Source organism: Callorhinus ursinus, unplaced genomic scaffold, assembly GCF_003265705.2.
Source record: "Callorhinus ursinus isolate GAN/ISIS: 27379988/994484 unplaced genomic scaffold, GSC_fseal_2.0 scaffold115, whole genome shotgun sequence".
NCBI lineage: Eukaryota > Metazoa > Chordata > Mammalia > Carnivora > Otariidae > Callorhinus > Callorhinus ursinus.
Genome location: NW_027397177.1, coordinates 983,784 through 1,002,622, shown reverse-complemented (window position 1 = coordinate 1,002,622; position 18,839 = coordinate 983,784). Strand labels below are relative to the sequence as shown.

Genomic DNA, 18,839 nt, shown 5'->3' with positions numbered 1-18,839 from the left:
GATGACGTCACCGGAAGCCAGGATGATAGAGACGCACGGCCTCGGCTGCACGCGCTGGCTGACGGGAGAGTGGCCAGCTAGGCGAGTGGCCGGCGCGGGCCCCTGGCGGGCGGGCGGCGTACCCCATGCCCGAGACCCGAACCTGAGCACCGAAGGTTCGAGTCCCGCCCCCGCCCGGGGCGGAGCCGGCGAGCGGTCTCGCGGCGTTGCAGCCGCCCTCTGAACGCCTGCGTCCCTTGTGCCAGGCCCAGGACCGGGCGGCGGAGGCGGCCCTTGTGGGTGTCCCCAGACCGGGCAGCGGACGGACCAGACGATGAGTGACAAGCTCGACAACGAAGTAAAGTGAAGGGAGATCCTGATGGGAGACGGAGGAGATGGAGGAGGAGGGGGTAGGGGGAGATGGAGGCGGGGTAGGTAACCGCCGGGAGAAAACGTGAGGTAGGGGGATAAGTTGGGAGAGGGGAAAAGAGAGGCTGGGCGTAGGGTGCACTAATGGAGGTTGGGGTGTGGGACAAGGGGGCCTGGGGCGTTCAGGTTCTAGGGTCCAGCCCTCAGCCCAGCCCTTGTCTGTCTCCACACAGGGCCCTGTGCCCATGGAGGGCTGCGGCCAAGACAGCAGCAGTGCCCGGGGTAGCCCTGCAGCCCTAGCCCCCCAGGAGGAAGACAAGGAGGAGGAAGGGGGGGCTGGGCCGGCTGCAGAGTCCGTGCCTCAGCCTGGACTCTACAGCTACATCAGGGACGACCTGTTTACCTCGGAGATCTTCAAGTTGGAGCTGCAGAACGTGCCCCGCCATGCCAGCTTCAGTGATGTCCGTCGCTTTCTGGGCCGCTTTGGCCTGCAGCCTCATAAGACCAAACTCTTTGGGCAACCTCCCTGCGCCTTTGTGACATTCCGCAGTGCTGCTGAGCGGGACAAGGCCTTGCGTGTGCTGCACGGTGCCCTCTGGAAGGGCCGCCCACTCAGCGTGCGCCTGGCCAGGCCCAAGGCTGATCCTATGGCCAGGAAGAGGCGGCGTGAGGATGAGGGTGAGCCAACGGCCACATGCATTGCAGATGTAGTGACACCTCTTTGGACCGTGCCCTATGCTGAGCAGCTGGAGCGGAAGCGGCTGGAATGTGAGCAGGTGCTACAGAAGCTCGCCAAGTGAGTGTGGGTGCAGATCACCCCCTTGGCCCCAGAGCTCTGCTCGTTTCTATCTATGCTTGTTCAGCCCATCCTGTGCCCTGTACAGACATCCTCGGGGTCTGCACGGTCTTTTGGGTAGTTAGCCAGTAAAATCCATATATAATCAGTGTGGATAGTGAGGTCCTGAGGGAGGGACCTGGGCACCTGGGCATTTGGAGAATGGCTGGGGATGGTTGCAGGGGAAGCGGACTGAGTCCAACCTTGGCCCCACCTCATCCTGCAGGGAAATTGGGACCACCAACCGCGCCCTGCTGCCCTGGCTACTCTCACAGAGACACAAGCACAACAAGGCCTGCTGCCCACTGGAGGGGGTTAGGCCATCACCCCAGCAGGTCAGGCCCGGCTGGTGTGGCCAGAAACTCATCTTATGTTCTTAAAGGAGCTCTTTTCACTTATCTCTGCCATCCCTTTTCCTGCTTTGCATTTACTTCTGGTATTTGTCGTGTGACTGCTACTTGTTGACCACCCCATCCCCCGGATGGCCAGGGTAAGGTCAGGCATGTCTCTCTCTCTGCCTCCCTGCAGACCGAGTATCGTAATAAGTGTGAGTTTCTGGTCGGCGTTGGGGTGGACGGGGAGGACAACACAGTCGGCTGTCGGCTTGGGAAGTACAAGGGCGGGACGTGTGCTGTGGCAGCCCCCTTTGACACCGTACACATCCCTGGGGCCACCAAGCAGGTGGTGAAGGCCTTCCAGGAGTTCATCCGGTGAGGGCTTATGGCTGGGCTGGGGGCCCGGAGAAGTCCTGAGGTGGTCTGGGAGCAGAGGGTCTGCCTGGGGGGATTCTGGGATTGTGATCTGGCGGGTGCGGCTGGAAGAGCGAGCAGGGATGCTGCTCACCCAGTCCTGGTTGGCAGATGTTGGGGGACTCAGGGCCACTCATGGCTCCCACAGGTCCACTCCATATCCAGCGTATAACCCAGAGACGTACTCAGGCCACTGGAAGCAGCTGACTGTGCGAACCAGCCGCCGTGGCCAAGCCATGGCCATTGTCTACTTCCACCCCCAGGTCTCAGGCAGGGTGGCTCTCTTGGGGGAGGGTGTCTGGGCCACAGTGAGCTGTGACGCAGCCTTACAAGGCCTTTTTTGCTACTTACCCAGAAACTGGGCCCTGAGGAACTGGCTGGGCTGAAGGCCTCCTTGGCGCAGCACTTCATGGCGGGGCCAGGCAAGGCCACTGGGGTGACCTGCCTCTACTTTGTAGAGGAGGGACAGCGGTGAGGAGCCTGGGTAGGGGTGGGGCGGGTCCCTGCAAGGGCTGGTGACACTGATGGATGTAACTCTACCACCCACAGAAAGACTCCTAGCCAGGAGGGCCTGCCCTTGGAGCACGTGGCTGGAGACCGGTGCATCCACGAGGACCTGCTGGGGTTGACTTTCCGGATCTCTCCTCACGCCTTCTTCCAGGTAGCCCCAAATTTCTAGGGATCACAAGGACACATGGAGGGAGGCCTGACATGATGTCAGAATATGATGGGGAGCGGCGCCTGGGTGGCTCAGTTGGTTGAGCGACTGCCTTCGGCTCAGGTCATGGTCCTGGAGTCCCAGGATCGGGTCCCACATCGGGCTCCCTGCTCGGCGGGGAGTCTGCTTCTCCCTCTGATCCTCCTCCCTCTCATGCTGTCTCTCATTCTCTCTCTCGCAAATAAAAAAAAAAAAAAGAATATGATGGGGACAGTGGGCTAGGGCAGTGATAAGGGATTAGCCTGGGGAGAACGTCCAGGCAGGAGAGTCATAAGCACTGTAAGGTAGGAAAAACATCATTTGCCGTTAGATTCTCTGACAATCCTTTGGGAAAAGGGTCCTCTGGGGGTAGGAACAGGAGTTGGGGTGATGCCAGGGTTCTGGTGTGAGCTCTGGCACTCAGAAAAGAGGTGAGGTGTGGGTTATCAGCATCAAGTTGGTTTTCAAAGCCAGGAGACCGGGTGAAGTTGCCAGGCATGATGGGATTGAGGGTCAGTCCAAGGACTGGGCCTCTGGCACTCAGATGGCTAGATGGGGGAGGGGTGGGATCTGGAGACCTGGGAAGAGGATGACTGACCCAGGGATGGGGCCATGGAGGCCCCCAGGCAGGAAGTGCCCAGGGAATGCAAGTATTTGGGGGTGGGGAGGTCAGCGTGGGCAGGGAGGCTCCGCTGACCTCCTGGATGCTGCTGGCCCACTCTCCAGGTTAACACTCTGGCGGCCGAGGTGCTCTACACAGTCATCCAGGACTGGGCCCAGCTGGACGCAGGGAGCACAGTACTGGATGTGTGCTGTGGCACTGGCACCATCGGCCTGGCACTGGCCCCGGTGAGCCCTCCTGCCCCGCCTGAACCCCACCCACGTCGTCACCTGCCTCATGACCCCCAGCGGCCCCCCACACCTATTCTGGATCCTCTCTCACTCCCCAAATGCCTCCCACCATGCTGAGGGGGTGGGGATGGGGCAGGGCGCCACGAGTCTGTCCTTTCCTGACTTCAGAGGGTGAAGAGAGTCGTGGGGATTGAGCTGTGCCAGGAGGCCGTGGAAGATGCCCGCGTGAACGCCCAAGACAATGGTGAGAGCCAGTGCTCCACACAGCGAGTGGGCGGCAGATGCTCCTGCTGTATACCTCAGCACCGCCCGTGAGGCCCACCAGGAGGTTCTTAGGGCCCATGGTGGGGTGAGGGGCAGAGGGTTGCAGGAGGGCTCCTACTGTGTGGACTTGACTGTGTACCCAGGATGCTGGAGCTGTGTTAAGGGTGAGCAGGTTCCTTAGCCAGAAGGCTTTCCCGAGACACCTCTGGCCTGGGACTTCAAGATACCAGGTGGATCCCGTGGGGAGAGGGTGTCCTGGGTCTCCTGTGACAGGGTTATGGTTCCATGTCCAGAGTTGAGTAATGTGGAGTTCCACTGTGGGAGAGCCGAGGACCTGGTGCCCGCTTTGGTGAGCAGACTAGCCTCTCAGCAGCTCATTGCCATCTTGGACCCACCCCGTGCTGGCCTGCGTAAGTGCCCTCCATCTGGGAGGTATCATGGGGGGGCAGGGAGGTCTGGGTGGCACACCAGGCTGCGAAGCCTCAGGCCTGATGCCCATCCTATTTGGACCTCCTCAGATTCCAAAGTGATCCTGGCTGTCCGAAAAGCTGAGAACCTCAAGCGGCTCCTGTATGTCTCTTGTAACCCCCGGGCGGCCATGGGCAACTTTGTGGAGTGAGTGTGAGGTGGGGGGCCTGGGGTGGCCCCAGGACAGGGTGGACTGGGGACCCGGTGGACCCACGTGGCGGACCTTGACATTCCTTTTCCACCACAGCCTCTGCAGGGCCCCATCTAACCGAGTGAAGGGCACCCCCTTCCGACCTGTCAAGGCTGTGGCTGTGGACCTCTTCCCGCAAACCCCGCATTGTGAGATGCTCCTCCTGTTTGAGAGGGTGGAGCACCCCAATGGCGCAGGGGCCCTGGCACCCCAGGACCCTCCAGCCCAGTCCCCACCAGAGCCCCCAGAGGATACCTTACAGGAAACCGGGGCTGCTGCCTCTTGCTAGGTCCCTGGAGGACTGGAAACTTGCCCTTTCAGAATGGGGCCATCTTCATCACCCGGGCAGCAGCCAAGGGGTTCCCCAAGTCCTTGCCTTGCCTCGCCTCAGGACGCTCAGGCAGCACCTAGAGGGCACAAGACTTGGCTGACCCACTCAAGGTCCATCTGTCCCTGTGGACCCTAGGCTCCTGTAGCATGTCCCCTACCACTGCCCCCACACCTCTAGTTCTTTTTGGGTTAGCTGGGATATAGGGCTAGAATAAACAGTTGCTGAACTACAGCTGTTATTGTGATGAAAACTCATTAGCACACGGGGCTCCCTTCTGCCACCCCACTGCAGGTGCTGGGGGCAAGGTCAACGGGGCACCTTGAGCAGCCTGTCTGAGCCTCCACCTCCCGCTAGCACACTGCCAGCTCCTCTGTGTGGCAGCAAGTCACAGCAGTGTGCTGACAGCATCAGGTTTTATGCTTAACCCCAGGGGAGCAGAGATGTGGATCTCCTGGCCCACAGCTGTACATGTGGGGTAGAACACATGGTGAGGGGCCATCTCCTGCAGGTAGGCCCAGTGGTCTGCCCCGTTTTTCCTGCACCCCCTGAGGGGAGGTTCCATCCCCAACCTAGCCCTGAAGGGAAGCCACTGGAGCTGGGAGCCAGGATGGAACACTGCCCAGCTACCATAGGACCAGTGTGACCAGGCAAAAATGTCTCAGCCTGGGGGGAGGAGGGGGCATTCTGGCGTTGAGGGTCCACAAGCCCCATAGCCTCACATGGTTAGAAGAAAGAAACACCAGCCATTCCCTTTTGGGACAGTTTTGCTTTATGCGTTCAGTCAAGGCTCACCCTTACAGCCATAGTTTAGCCGCCACCTGGAAGGTACATGACGGCCAGTGGCCATGTGGAGGTGGCATCAGCACAGGCTCCCCCTGCCCTCTGCCCCCACGGCATGGCTGTGCACACACAACACTCACACCCACACGGACACAGAGGAAGGACATGGGGAGGCTGCAGCAAGGCTCACTGCCTCTAGTTAACACGTGCACGAAGCTTTGGTTCACAATGGTGCATCTGGCTGTTCTGAGGGCCAACAGTCATAGTCAAATGATTATTCACAGCTGCAGACAGGAGGCAAGACAGAAGCAAGTGTCTAATTACAGCAACTTGATTTGAGGGTTTTGTTTTATAAAGGTCAGCACAGAAGCCAACCTCAGTCACATAGGTGGTAAGGGAGAGATACACTGTGAGTGGCACACAAGACCGACATTCTGAATTCATGAAAACAAATGCCATCAACACCAACCACGGGGGATGTGATGGAGAACGGGCATGCCCGTGGACACTGCAGCCCAGCGGTGGGCCCCTGCAGCCGACCGTGCACCAAGAGCACATGGCACCCTGAACAGGCCCTAGGGACAGGGAGCGGATGGCCACCGCTACCTTGCACGTGGACCCAGGGCCCCAAGCATACCCATGTCTCCTGGGGCTCAGGGGAGGGACACACCTACCCCCGCACCTATCTGCAGGAGCCACTTGGAGATCACTGCCTGCTGGTCAAAGGAACAGGTGGCCATGAGGCCTGGCTGCTCAGGGCAGGTGCCCTTGAAATCCAGTGCAGCCACCATCACAGGCAAGACCACCGCCCTGCACGTGCTTGTGCCAGCTCTGGGAGGAGCGCCACTTTGTGAGCACGGATGGACCGCACGGTCCTGTTTCCTCTTCTAAAATCCTCCTGCTAAAAGGCTTCACTTGTTTATATCTGCTATGTGATTCCAAATCTACCTTCTACTCTCACTGTAAAAGTTTCTTCCCAAATGCTAAAATATCATAAAAGCTTTAAAAATTGATGGGTGGACAGATGGACTTGACTGTGCAAAAATCTTTAGTAAAAAGTTGCCAGAGGCCAGTGAAGGTGAGGGGCCTCGGTGTCTAAGAAGGCGTGTTTTTAGGACATTAAGACTTACTCAGAAAAAATGGAGCACACGCCAGCCCAGGGCCCGGGCAACAAGCCAGGCAGAGACCAGCTGACTTCATACTCAAACTGGCAACATGTTTCAAGGATTCAAAAGAATCACCTTGAGGGCTTGCCTGCAATTTCTGAAAAATAGTTGATTCTAAACTTGTGTTTATTTTAAGCCAAAAAGGTCTGAAATACTCCTTCCTGTTATAACCTTTTCAGAGAAAAAGGGAAAACACAAGAGGCAGGGGAGGGGGGGGGTGCCAGCGCGCACCTTCTGACCAGACCTCTGCAGTGGCCTGTGGGAGCCTGGGGCACAGGGCACCACAGGACTCGGCTACCACTTTCTCAGTCTGTCACTTCTTGTCTGTGCATGTTACATACTGACACTCAGGAAAACCTTCATCAAACCAGTCTGCAGCAAGTCCCCAGAGGCAGAGGTCATCCACAGCTATTGCCAAATTCTTGGTTCTCACCCATGTGGGCAAGCTGAGTCCATCCTTGAACACGTCCACTCAGACCTGTGGGCGGCCCCCAAGGAAGAGCTGCGTGGCCCTGCTGTCCCTGTGCACCAGAGCCCCACCCCTCTGGCCCCGGCCTTAGATGCCTGGCCGCAGGGGAGGAACTCGGATCAGAGGCCTGGAGGCTGCAGAGTGAGCGGCGCGTGGTGTCCCTGGCAGCAGAGCTGACAGTCCCCGCGCCTGCCCCTGCTGCCTCCCTCACACGTCCACGGTGCACAGGGGCTCGCCGCCAGGCTGGGCAGACGCCACAATAGACATCTTGGGCTTCTTCCGTGTCTCCTCCTGGAAGAACAACGAAGGTGAGGGATGCCAACGATGTGGGAACACGTGGCCCAGCCCAACCGCGGGCAAGAGACGCCCAAGGCAAGGGGGAGGGGGACGGTGAGCTCAGCACACTGGTGCCAGGTAGCCTCTGGAGTAGGAGGGCACCAGCCCTGGGGGGCCTGAGGAGTGGGCCGGAGAGGAGGCTGGCTGGGTCTGCCTGGATGCCATCTCAGAGTACTGCATGCTTGTGCTTCCCTGGCAATGAGAACACACCCAGAAGTGAAAGGCCAAGGAAGTTACAGCCACCAGGGACAAGCCACATGGGTGGGTCTCTCTCCCCACTCCAACTTGAGGGCAGAAGTGAGGCATCTCCTGGGCCAGAAAAGTCAAATAAAACCTTCTCAGGGTTTTATACAGGCCCGGGCAAAGACCACAGCTGAAAAAGGTCCTATAGCCTAGAAGCCCCTCAGGCGGGTAGCTTCAGGAAGCTTCACCAGGACCGAGCCTTATCCGGGTCAAATTGTTCTATGAGCAGTGCTCCTCTCTCACAGAAATGCCAAGGGCCTGAAGAAGAGGTCCATGATGGCAGTCTGTCACCCACATGACCCTGAGTAAGGGAGGCCTGGCAGGTGCACTGTTCCTGCCTTCAAACAGCTGGTACTGAGTGGAAACACCCAGAAGCCAGGCCCTTCACAGCCGTACGCCAGGGCTGAGAGCTCTATAATGTAACTAAAAAATGAAGTGATTTGATGCAAGTGTCATGAATGTGGAAACACAAAGAAAAGGAAATCTACTCTGGAAGTACTGCGGACTCACTGGGAAGAGGGAGCACTACACAGGCATCAGGAGCCAGGGATGGGTTCCTGCGGGCTGACTTTACCCCCACAGCTGCCAGTTTGACCTTGACTCGACACCCGCCCCTCCCTTGAGGGCAAGGGGATGAAGAGAGTAGAGGGGCCATGGCCTGCGGTGCTGGCCGAGCCTGCATGCTCACCCTCTCCTCGGCCAGCCTCTTCATCTCCTCCTGCAGCTTGCTCAGGATGTGCAGGTTTGGCTTGTTCTTCTTGGCATACTGCTGCAGCTCAATCACGCTCTTGTCCGAGGTCTCCTGGGGGAGCACAGTGCCTCGCTCTCAGGAGTGCCTGGGGCAGGCCTCACTGACACACTGTGGCCACCAGCCAGAGCTGCATGACCTCAGACCAGCTGCCCCACCCTCAACCCACACCCGGCAGGCTGACAAAGCCACAGAGAACATAGACCAGTCCACGGCTGCCCAGCTCACTTTCTGACCATGCCACCCCCACTTCTGCCTCACCCTCAGCAGGAAGAAGCTATGGCCTCTTCCCTTCATAAGGCAAAGGCACCCAGGCAACCAGCTGCCTCTACTGCTGTCACTGGTGCTGAGCACTCGCACTGCCCAGACCCTCAGAACGGAATGATCAGAGCATGGCCTCAGCCAGCAGAATGGCACACTGCCAGATGGAACACACCCTGGCACTGGGGCCCAGCTGGGGGCCCATTAGCCCTAGACACAGGGCTCTCTACATGTCTGCATGTCCTATGACCTTCATTGCAGGACCAAGATGTCCTGAGGCCCTTCCTGGGTAAAGAGGCCATCTGAGGAAACCTGCCGTGCCTTGCACCTGTCCTCCAAAAGATGCAAGCTAGGGCTGTGCCTAGACCGGACCCTCGCCCTCCAACCTCAGGAGGGTTTCTACTCCTGGGCCAAAGCAGGCTTTCTCGCTCTCAATCTTAGTCCAACCAAGATGTTGCACAAAGTAAGGCATATAACGGCGGAAGTCAGCCTCATCTGCACTGCATCTGAGTTATCTCAGCAACTCATAACTTGAGGTTCCTCAAAGCACCCTACGGGCCCAGTGTCACTTCCTTCACCCCATCTTGTCAAGTCCCAAACGAGGGCCTCTTCAGGGATGCCACAATGACCACCCCTCCCCTTACTGGGGTGCCAATAACCCAAACTATTTCTCGAAACATCAGGAGAAAAACTAAAAACCATGAACACCTCCCAGTATTTCCTTCTACCTCACAAAGCACACAAACTTAAGGGTATTGATTTAAAACTCAACAACTCAGCAAAACAGCAGAAACTAACCAGATGACATACAAGGCAAACAGGTATTCATAGCCAGGAAAAGCTGCCCTGCATCTCTTACTCTCCCTCAAGCTCCTAAGGGTCCTCAAATTAATCCAAGGGCTTCTACCCCCATGGGGCTAAAGGCAGGGGACAACAGGGCTCAGCTCAGAAGCTTCCTATCTGGGCTGCCAGCACCACCACCTGCACCTCCTGCTGGGCAGGCCCTTCCCACACAGCCAGTGCCAAGCCCAGGCTTTTCAGGGAGGGAGACACAGCATGAACGACCTCCCAACCACCCCCCCAAGGTCACAGACCGTGGCCAGCAGAGGGCCCAAGAGGCAGCACTGAACAAGAGGAGAGCTGCCCAACTTTGTCCCCTGTGACGGCAGGACCCCAAACACGTGCTCCAGGGTTGGGGGAGGAGGATGAGAAGCATGGAGGCTGCCCTAGGCCCAGGGGAGGGACCCAGTTACCTGTTTGACCATCTTGCTGCTTTCGCGGCCATACATGCGAAGTAAAGACCCCCAGTTCTTGACATGTGGGTGCAGCAGCTGAAGGATTTTCTGAGAGGCTAACTGTTTTCCAACTCTCTTATTCTTACCTGTGAGGAAGATGAAATGTGGAGAGGGAGTCCCTAATATACAGCTGTCAACACAGCCAGCTCTCCGAAACAGGAGCACACCTGTCATGCCCCCACCCAGCTGAGGGCATGTTCTACAAGAGGGGGTAGAGACGTGTTCTAGCCCTGCACTGGGGACCACGTCTCACAAAGCTGAGGCCAGGACCCACCCCACCCCACTTTACAGAAGAGCCCCCTCAGAGACTCCGAAAATCAGCACAGGCCCAAGGTATAGCTGACGAGGCCTCCCTCCCACCACACCCCACACTTCCAGAGACAAAGACAAGCAACAATGAGTGTCGGCAGGACGGACTCCACCAGAAAGACCAGAGGAGTTTCCAGGCGGGATTTCTATGCAGAGGGAAGGCAGGGCCAAGGAGCAAAGTGGGTCTGGAGAACAGTGAGTGCCAGGAGACACCTATGGCCAGGCAGAGCAAGGTGGGCCACGCTTCCCAGACAGGGGCGGGGGTCAATGGCCCAGCGTCCCTCCTCCGCCCCGCCTGCCTGCTCCAGAAGGTGGCTCTGTGAGGACTGGTGTCTGCTGGATCACGGGGACACCTGGGTGTGCAAGTCGTTCTGTGATTTTCCCAGGGACAACTGGTATGTTACCTTCCAATTTACACAGTACTGGTTTTGTGTATAATAGTCATAGAAGATTTTCTTTTAAAATAAAGTTTTAAAAAGTGGTTACTCCGAAAACCAAATTCGGTAAAGAGCACAGGTGGTGCACAGAGACACCGAACACAGGGACACAGAGTATGGCAGGCCAGGGGCTCTGCTGCCATTCCAGGACACCCCTCCTCCTGCCACAGGGACCACGGGCTGGATGGGGCACTGGTGGCAGGAGGGGAACACACAGTCTAACCCGAACGATCAGCCCAATCCCAGGAACCAGGAGAACGGGGATGGTCCTGCCTGCGGGTGACTGGCTTTCTGAGGTCGAGGGGAGATGCCAGTGGACACACTGCAGGCAGTCAGCACCCAAGGCAGGAGCTCGGGAAAGATGCCAAAGCAGTGGCCAGAGACCAAGCCACAGAGCCTCAGGGCTGCCAGAGAGGCCACACAGCAGGGAGCCACTGCCCCAGCAGTCATGAGAAATTGTGATGGGGTGGCCAGAGGCAGGGGAGGCAGTCCTTACACCAGCCGCGCACTGTGTGTTTGCCGCACGCCATGACATATTCGCTCTTCTGGTTTTTACCAGGAACCACTTCAAATTTGATGGATGTGTCACCCATTCCATGGTTTCTTTAAGAAAAAACAGAGACAACAGGTGACATCAGCTAAGAAGGGAGGAAACAGCAACTTCAGGAAAGCCCTTTAAAGGCTCTCTGAAGACAATGCCAACCCTTTCCCCAAACCGCTTCTCAGCTGAGAAGGAGGGCAGTCTTTGCATACACCCAATCACGGGCTCTGACTGACCGCCAGGCACGAGGGGCTTCTGTGCACGCACGGAACACTTGCCACAGCCCCGCTTTTAACAGCACCGCTTAAGCCAGGATAAATGACTAGTAAAGACACTGGGCACAAAAAGAGAAGCCCCCAGGACCCCTCTCAGGAGGGGAAGCACCCGCCCTACCTTTTAAGGCACTCGTGGAGGATCTGATAGGGAGACAACAGTCCGGCCTTGCTGGTCAGCTCGTAGACCCGTGAGTCCTCAATACTGATGTGGTTAAAATACTACAAAACAAAGCAGCCACTCCTAAGTGCTGGACTGAGCCTGCTGGACGCACGGAGCTGCTCCCCACGCTGTCTGCTTGCCCCGGAAGTTTCCTGTCCTCTTTACTGCCTCAAGGAGCACATCACACCCCCACCTCACTGTCCAGCTGCCCCTCTGAGACGGGACGAGCAGCGCTGTGCTAGGTTGGAGAGAACATGTTGCAACAGGGTGATAGAGCCTGGTGCTGCCTGGGAGCCTTTGCTGAATCTAAGTCTGAACAGACAATTAGTCAGAAATCTAAAGACAGACAACCTTAGGAGAAAAATCTGAAGATCATCGTGAGACTTTAGAAGAAAGAAGGTAAGTCAAGACAAAAGCAATGTACTCTAAAAAGGGCAAGCCTCCTGAAGGCTGCAAAGGGCTTGGCCTGGCTCCCGTTTCAAACAAAAAGTCATCCGTCCTGGCTCTGAAACCAATCACTATGAGAACCAGAGAACAGAAGAGACAGCACTTAACCTGTTTTTTAGGGGAAAAAAGGCAAGTTCTGCACAACAGAGGCAGGCAGCAGCCAGGAAGTGGCTCTGACCCCAACCAGGCCTGGGCCTCTGCTGAGCCACCCCCAGTGAAGGGAGGCCATGGCCTACCCATTCAGCACAGCCCACCTCCATAACAAGGTACCACAAAGAGAGTGGCTTATTTTCTCACATTTCTAGAGGCCGAAAGTCCAAAAGCAAGGAGTCAGCAGGCCACATTCCCTTTGAAACCTCTCAGGAAGATCCTTCCTTGGCTTTCCCAGGTTCTGACAGCCCCAAGCTTTCCTTGGCTTGTGGCAGCGTCACTCCCATCTCCACATGGCCCTCTCTCCATCTCCCTGCCTCTTCTTGTAAGAACATAACACTGCTGCTCTGGGGAGGGAGGCAGGGGTTCCTCTCCCTCCACCAGCGGACTCACTGTGACTGAGTCGAGAAAAGCAAGGTACTATTTCTGAAGAGGATTCCTGATTCTAATGAGCTGAAAATCTCCCTGCTCTCATTTGGCTATTGTCTTCCAAGAGGTCCCCACAAGACACCTCCACTTACAAATGCCCATATCAGCGTGGATCAGTTTCCAGGGAAAGTTATTCACCAAGACGTCAAGCCCTGGACCCATCCTCAATGGCTGGCCAGGTAGCCAAACCATCAGCGGAGGCTGGCTCTCTCACTCAGCCTATGAGGACCAGTCTCTAACTGGCAGCCAGCACCTGGGCTATGGATCAGGCTGAGCAGGTGGAAAACCTGTGTGCCCAGGATCCTCCCTGGAAGAGCCGAGGCACACACGCACAGCTAGAGAACACATACTCAGAAGCCCAAACACATCCAATAGCCGCAGGCAAAGGCCTGCACCAGTTACCTGCACCAAGGGCCACAGCCACATGTGGCTCATGGTTAACCTATGAGGAGCATATAAGAACTGCAGCACAAAGGGCAGAAGTGACCTACTGACAAGAGTATGGAAGAAACCTGGAGAATCAGTGCCCAACAGACCTTGAAGGGCCATGAGGGAGCACCACAGACAGCCCAGCACCCATAAATTCAACAATTTAGAGAAAATGGACCAATTCCTTAAAAAATGCAAACTACCCAAACTGCCCTTTTCAAGAAGCTGAATTTGTAGTTACAACTTTCCTGCACAGAAAACTCCACATGCAGATGGCTTCATTGGTGACAACTGCCAAACATTTAAGAGGGAAAAAAAAAAATAACACCAATTCTAGAGAATCTTTCAAAAAACCTTAAAAGGAGGAACAATTGCCAATTCATTTTATGATGTTAGTAGTACTCTGTTATTAACACCAAAGAGAAAACTACAAACTAATATCCCTCATGAATACAAGTATAAAAATCCTAAACAGAGTATTAGCAATTCGCAACCAGTAACACATAAAAATATATGCCGTGGGGGCGCCTGGGTGGCTCAGTTGGTTAAGCAACTGCCTTCGGCTCAGGTCATGATCCTGGAGTCCCGGGATGGAGTCCCGCATCGGGCTCCCTGCTCAGCGGGGAGTCTGCTTCTCCCTCTGACCCTCTTCCCTCTCGTGCTCTCTCTATCTCATTCTCTCTCTCAAATAAATAAAATCTTTTAAAAATAAATAAATAAATAAATAAAATAAATAAAAATAAAAATATATGCTGTGCCCAAGTAGGACTTATCCCAGGGATGCAGTTTTTAAAAAATAAATCAATCAACCAAATTCACTCTATCAACAAATTAAAGAGGAAAAAAGGCCTATCAACAAATACAGGAAGGGCATTTGACAAACTGCCAACACCCTTTCATGACAAAAACACTCAACAAACTGAGAACAGAAGAACCCTTCCTCAACCTGATAGAGGGCACCAACAAAAAATGGACAGCTAAAGTCACACTCAGTGGTCAGAGGCTGGATCCTTCCTGCCTAAGATCAGGAACAAGACTAGGATGTCCACTCTCCCCACTGCTACTCAACATGTAATGGAGCTTCTAGCCAGAACAGCAAGCCAAGAAATAAAAGGCATCTAGATTGGAAAGGAAGAAATCCAACCACCTTTCATCTCAGTCAACCTAGTCTGTACACAGGAATTCCAAAGAAATCTATAGAAAAACTATTAGAACAAATAACACAATTCGCAAAGCTGCAAAACACACAGTCAACATACAGACAATAAATTCCATCTCTCTACACTAGCAATCCACAATCAGGACTGAAACTAAAGTGCTACTCACAACAGCTCCAAAACATGTATGAAATACTTATGTCTTTATCTAAGAAAATGAGTGCAGGATCTGCACACTGGAGATGACCAAGCTACAATAAAAGACATGAACGAAGACCTCAATAAATGGGGAGACACACTGGGGTTGTGAACCGAAAGACTCAATACCATTAGGAAGTACATTCTCCCCAAATTCATCTACAGATGTAACACAATTCCTATCAGAATCTCAACAGAACTTTCCATACTGACATACTGTTTCTTTATGGAAGGGCAAAGGAGCATGGTATGGAAGCACTTTTGAAAAAAGAACAAAGTTGGAGGGTTCACACTATCTGATTTCAAGAATTAATGTCATTTGGGTGCCTGGGTGGTGCAGTCAGTTAAGCATCCGACTCTTGGTCTCAGCTCAGGTCAGGATCTCAGGGTTGTGAGATCGAGTCCTGTGTTGGGCTCCGCACTCAAGTGGCGGAATCTGCTTGGGATTCTTCCACTCTCCCTCTGCCCCTACCCCCGCCACAATCGCACTCTCTCTCTCAAATAAATAAATCAAGAAGGTGTCATCAAGAAGGTGTGGCACTGGTGAAGGGACACACAGACCAAGGAGACAGAACCAAATGTAGAGACAGATCCACATACACATGCTGCTCCCCACAGACATGCAAAGGCATCCAGTTGAACACACACCTACCGTACAGCCCAGCAAGGCCATCTTGGGTGCTTATTTATCTACGCTCACATGGAAACATGGACAGCCTCATAGCAACCAAGTGCTAATCACCCAAAACTGGCAATGTGCTCAACACCCCTCAATCAAGAAGGAAGAACACACCCAGCACTGCCCTGTAGTGGGCACGCTCAGCAGCAAAAATGACCCAACCATCGACACAGGCACCAACAGAGACAAATCCTACGTGCATCACTGAGTTGGAGCCTGGTACTCAGGGTACCTACCCTGTCACTCCACTGATAAGACATTCGGGAATTGGCTAACCTAGGGAGACAGTTCAGTGCCTAACAGGGTGAAAAGAGAGAATTCTGACAACAAAAGGACAGTTCAAGAGAACTGGGAGGGGGGATTTGAAAATGTTCTTGATTGTGCTGTGGGTTACATGACAAAACTATATGCATGGTTCAAAACTCATAAAAGTGTACCAAAAAGTGTATTTAACTCCGTATAAATTAAAAAGTAAATTGGGGGGGGGGAACCAAAAAGGCAAAAACAATGGGTCACTAATACCTAAATTCTAGAACAACCATGAACCAACCAGAACCCACAGGTATCTAAGAAGCAATAATATACTGAGAAGAAATCACCCCAGGTCTTATGAATGGGCATGGTGCCAGTTCTGGTCATCCGTTTTTGCCTTTTTAATCAACATCAAACAAGCCCTGCCCCAAGCCTCTACTTCCAAGGCAGCTCTCAAACTCTGGATGTTCTATATCCATGCCACCATTGCATGTGGGCTTTGTGCCACTGTACCACAAGGACAGGAGGGCACAGCAAGAGCTCCCAAAGAACCAGGGCCCACTCAGCCCACCATGGCATCCTGCTGTCCGCCCCCCGGGAGTCCACACAAGAAGGGAATGCCCCCACAGCCTAAGCTCTGGCACCACACCTCCACAGAGGCACCATGGGTAAGAGGGGCCACCACCTATTGAGCTACTCATAAGGATGTGACAGAAACACTGTCACAATTTTTTAGGAGCAAGACAGCAAAATCAGTCAGGACTGAGATGCTCTAACACATCCAACCTGACAGAGAAGCTACTCTTTTCTCTAACAAATTTTAAAACAAGGGAAAAATACAATGTGAATGTGTGCACACACATATACATTTAAATTCTAAGTGTGAAAAACCCTCTCCAGAGGATGAGGACATTTTTGGCCATCGGACACGTATTTGGTCCTTATATCCAGTTCCTGGCATGGAGCTCCTAAAACCCTTAGAATTTCCTGAGCGATAGGTGTATCTTTTGTTATTCAAATGAGCCCCTCTGGACCTCACCTGAGTTTATGCTAATGAGGAGACTGGGGGGAGGGTTGCGGGGGGGGGTGTTGGGGTTGGTGGGGACCTTGGACAGTTTCATGATGGGGCTGGTCACCAGAAAGACCAAACACAATTAAGGACCTGTTCATCTGACCAAACACAATTAAGGACCTGTTCATCTGGCTGTCCATGTGTATCCTTTATAATAAACCAGTAAACATAAGGTATTTCCCTGAGTTCTGAGAGCAGATTCTAAAAAAGTTCTAATTCAAGTAAATTAGTGAAACTGAGCGAAGCCATGGGAACCCCTGAATCTGTCGTTGGCTGGGCAATGTGGGTGGCCTGGGCACCCCATTTGTGGCTGAAGTGTGAAGTGTGGGCAGTCTTTTGGGACTGAATCAACTCCATGTAGACAGTGTGAGAACTCAGCTGAGCTGTAGACACCTCGCTGATGTCAGAGAATTGGAGAACTGACATGGAAAAGCCCCTTGTGTGTACAAGGGAACTTTTACCTGGGATTTCCAAGCTGCCCATGTGGCATCCTCCACCTGGGGAAACCTCCTCTTTCTCAGCCTACTTTCCGATGTCATTTCTAGAAAGATCCCTCACTTTCCAGACAAGCCCCAGAATACATGGCCAGAACATGAATCTTACTACTACTGTTCGGCACAACCTGAGGCACAAAAATCCCAGAAACCGATAGCATCTGCCCTGGCAGATGCCTCAGGCAAATGCAAATGCCTCACTAGAGGCGCTGATGGGAAAGGCTCCAAGGAAAAGGCTGCAGCCACAATGACCTTGCAAACTGAGGGCAGGAGGAAAGGTGGAGGACGAAAGAACAGAGCACAAAGACTGCCAGCTGGTCATCATCAAAACCATGCACCTCCAACAGAGAAGAGGTAACCACTGGCCTCTGATCAAGTGTCCCCTGATCACAAAGTGTGAGGCAGTGACAGGGTTGATGGTAAAGTCTAGAGAGAGCTTGCAGCCCTCCAGGTGCACATCCCACTGCATGGCCACATATGAGGAGGCCGCAATGCAGGTGGTAGGACTGCAAAGGGCAGCTGGGACAGAGCAGGGAACTGGAGCAACAGACCACTGTGCAACACACATATCCTGCCAAGGCTGGAGGAGCCATGGAACACACCCTAGGTCCCTGTGCTGGCCAGAATGAAACTGGGTGGTCCCTGCTTAGGGAACCACAATGGTGCCAAACACGAAAGTGAACTAAAGCCAGAGCAAGCACAGACTTTCAGATTTAAAAACTGGAATGAGCTGCTTATTCATTCAACCACCAACCAAGCAAGATGATGGTATCTTAGAGGCCACAACACTAAAGAGAGACTGTCTTGGATGTTATCTTGAAACCAGGCATTCCTAACGCTTGTTCTACTAACCCTGGAGAACTTTCCATTATCTCAACACGTCAAAAAATTTTCAAGTCAACTGTAATTTACTGAGTTACTTTAAACTTTACCACAATAATAGCCACAGGCAAGGGGGGTGTGTGTCCTGCAAGATTCCCCATCCCTCCCTGCCCCCACTGGTGGCCAACAGCAGAGCCTGCTCAGATAAGCTGCTGTGACAAACAAAGCAAAGTTCCATCCTCCAAAAAGGCTGCTGGAGCCACACGTCCCCTGCCTGCCTAGGCCAGGCCGACTACCAGAACCAGAACCGCGGTGAGCCTTCCAGTTTCTGCCGCCCCGTATCAGAGGACAGGGCGGTGGAGCCTATACAGCCCATGTTTCATCAGCCACTACAACACCCACCCTAAGGGCCTTGGCGGGCTGTGGGGAAGGGTCTAGGTACCGGGTTCTCCAACATGCCCTGGAAGCCTCCCTGAACACCACTGTTCCACAGTCGGGTTATTCAGAAATAAAGTAGAAAATGTGATTTTTCCTGGAGGAGCTAATCCTTTTGATACTGTTTCTGGTGATTAGGCTCTGAGCACAGAATACAGACATTTGACTGCCATGGGCACTTTACCATATTTTATAATAGTATCAGTCTAAAAAGACTGGAAAAAAATTTTAAGTGCATCCTGAAGCCCTTCTAGAGTGGCAGAATAAAGGACCTCTGAAACTTGCTCCTCCACAGAATCAATAAAAATTGTCAGAATCAACTTTTTCAGAATTCTGGAAATTAAACAAAGACAACAATCTGAGGAGCATTTATTCAAGAAAAGTGGCTGAATCTTGGTAAGACAATGAGTTTTGTAGCATTTTAACTTGGCCCATTTCTGTCTCCTCTTCCCAGCTCTATGGTGGCCTTAGGAACCAGCAAACCCACAGCCACTGAAGAAGGCAGGATGGTTCCCCAACAC

At 53.8% G+C, this 18,839-nt stretch overlaps 2 protein-coding genes across 7 annotated transcripts in view; one reads left to right on the top strand and one right to left on the bottom strand.

Moving 5' to 3' along the window:
- The first annotated feature begins 19 nt into the window (after window positions 1-19).
- TRMT2A (tRNA methyltransferase 2 homolog A) lies at window positions 20-4,965 on the top strand. Of its 4 annotated transcripts, none has more exons than XM_025858024.2 (13): window positions 20-155; window positions 246-337; window positions 582-1,144; window positions 1,410-1,518; window positions 1,712-1,893; window positions 2,081-2,195; window positions 2,288-2,403; window positions 2,482-2,593; window positions 3,356-3,478; window positions 3,650-3,725; window positions 4,039-4,155; window positions 4,264-4,360; window positions 4,461-4,965. In XM_025858024.2, exons 1-13 carry the CDS (start codon window positions 23-25, stop codon window positions 4,690-4,692), a joined length of 2,067 nt encoding a protein of 688 aa, XP_025713809.2. In that variant the 5' UTR covers window positions 20-22; the 3' UTR covers window positions 4,693-4,965. The 4 variants fall into 4 exon arrangements, with proteins under 4 accessions (XP_025713809.2, XP_025713810.1, XP_073745798.1 ...); XM_073889698.1 differs by having other exon boundaries at window positions 57-81; XM_025858025.2 differs by having other exon boundaries at window positions 24-389.
- Window positions 4,966-5,485: 520 nt separating this feature from the next.
- The window catches only part of DGCR8 (DGCR8 microprocessor complex subunit), a 34,766-nt gene continuing 21,412 nt past the window's right edge, over window positions 5,486-18,839 (bottom strand). For all 3 annotated transcript variants that reach the window (XM_025858020.2, XM_025858023.2, XM_073889696.1), the window contains exons 10-14: window positions 11,713-11,813; window positions 11,275-11,381; window positions 9,991-10,118; window positions 8,417-8,530; window positions 5,486-7,440 (exon numbers count right to left, since the gene is read on the bottom strand). In XM_025858020.2, coding sequence (XP_025713805.1) covers window positions 7,357-7,440; window positions 8,417-8,530; window positions 9,991-10,118; window positions 11,275-11,381; window positions 11,713-11,813 — 534 coding nt within the window. In that variant the 3' untranslated portion in view covers window positions 5,486-7,356. The remainder of the gene's footprint in view (window positions 7,441-8,416; window positions 8,531-9,990; window positions 10,119-11,274; window positions 11,382-11,712; window positions 11,814-18,839) is intronic.

Coding starts and splice junctions, on each gene's coding strand:
- TRMT2A (XM_025858024.2), top strand. CDS start 23: ATGATAGAGACGCACGGCCTCGGCTGCACGCGCTGGCTGACGGGAGAG. Junction 2,196..2,287: donor TTGTCTACTTCCACCCCCAG/GTCTCAGGCAGG, acceptor CTACTTACCCAG/AAACTGGGCCCTGAGGAACT. Junction 3,726..4,038: donor CGTGAACGCCCAAGACAATG/GTGAGAGCCAGT, acceptor TTCCATGTCCAG/AGTTGAGTAATGTGGAGTTC.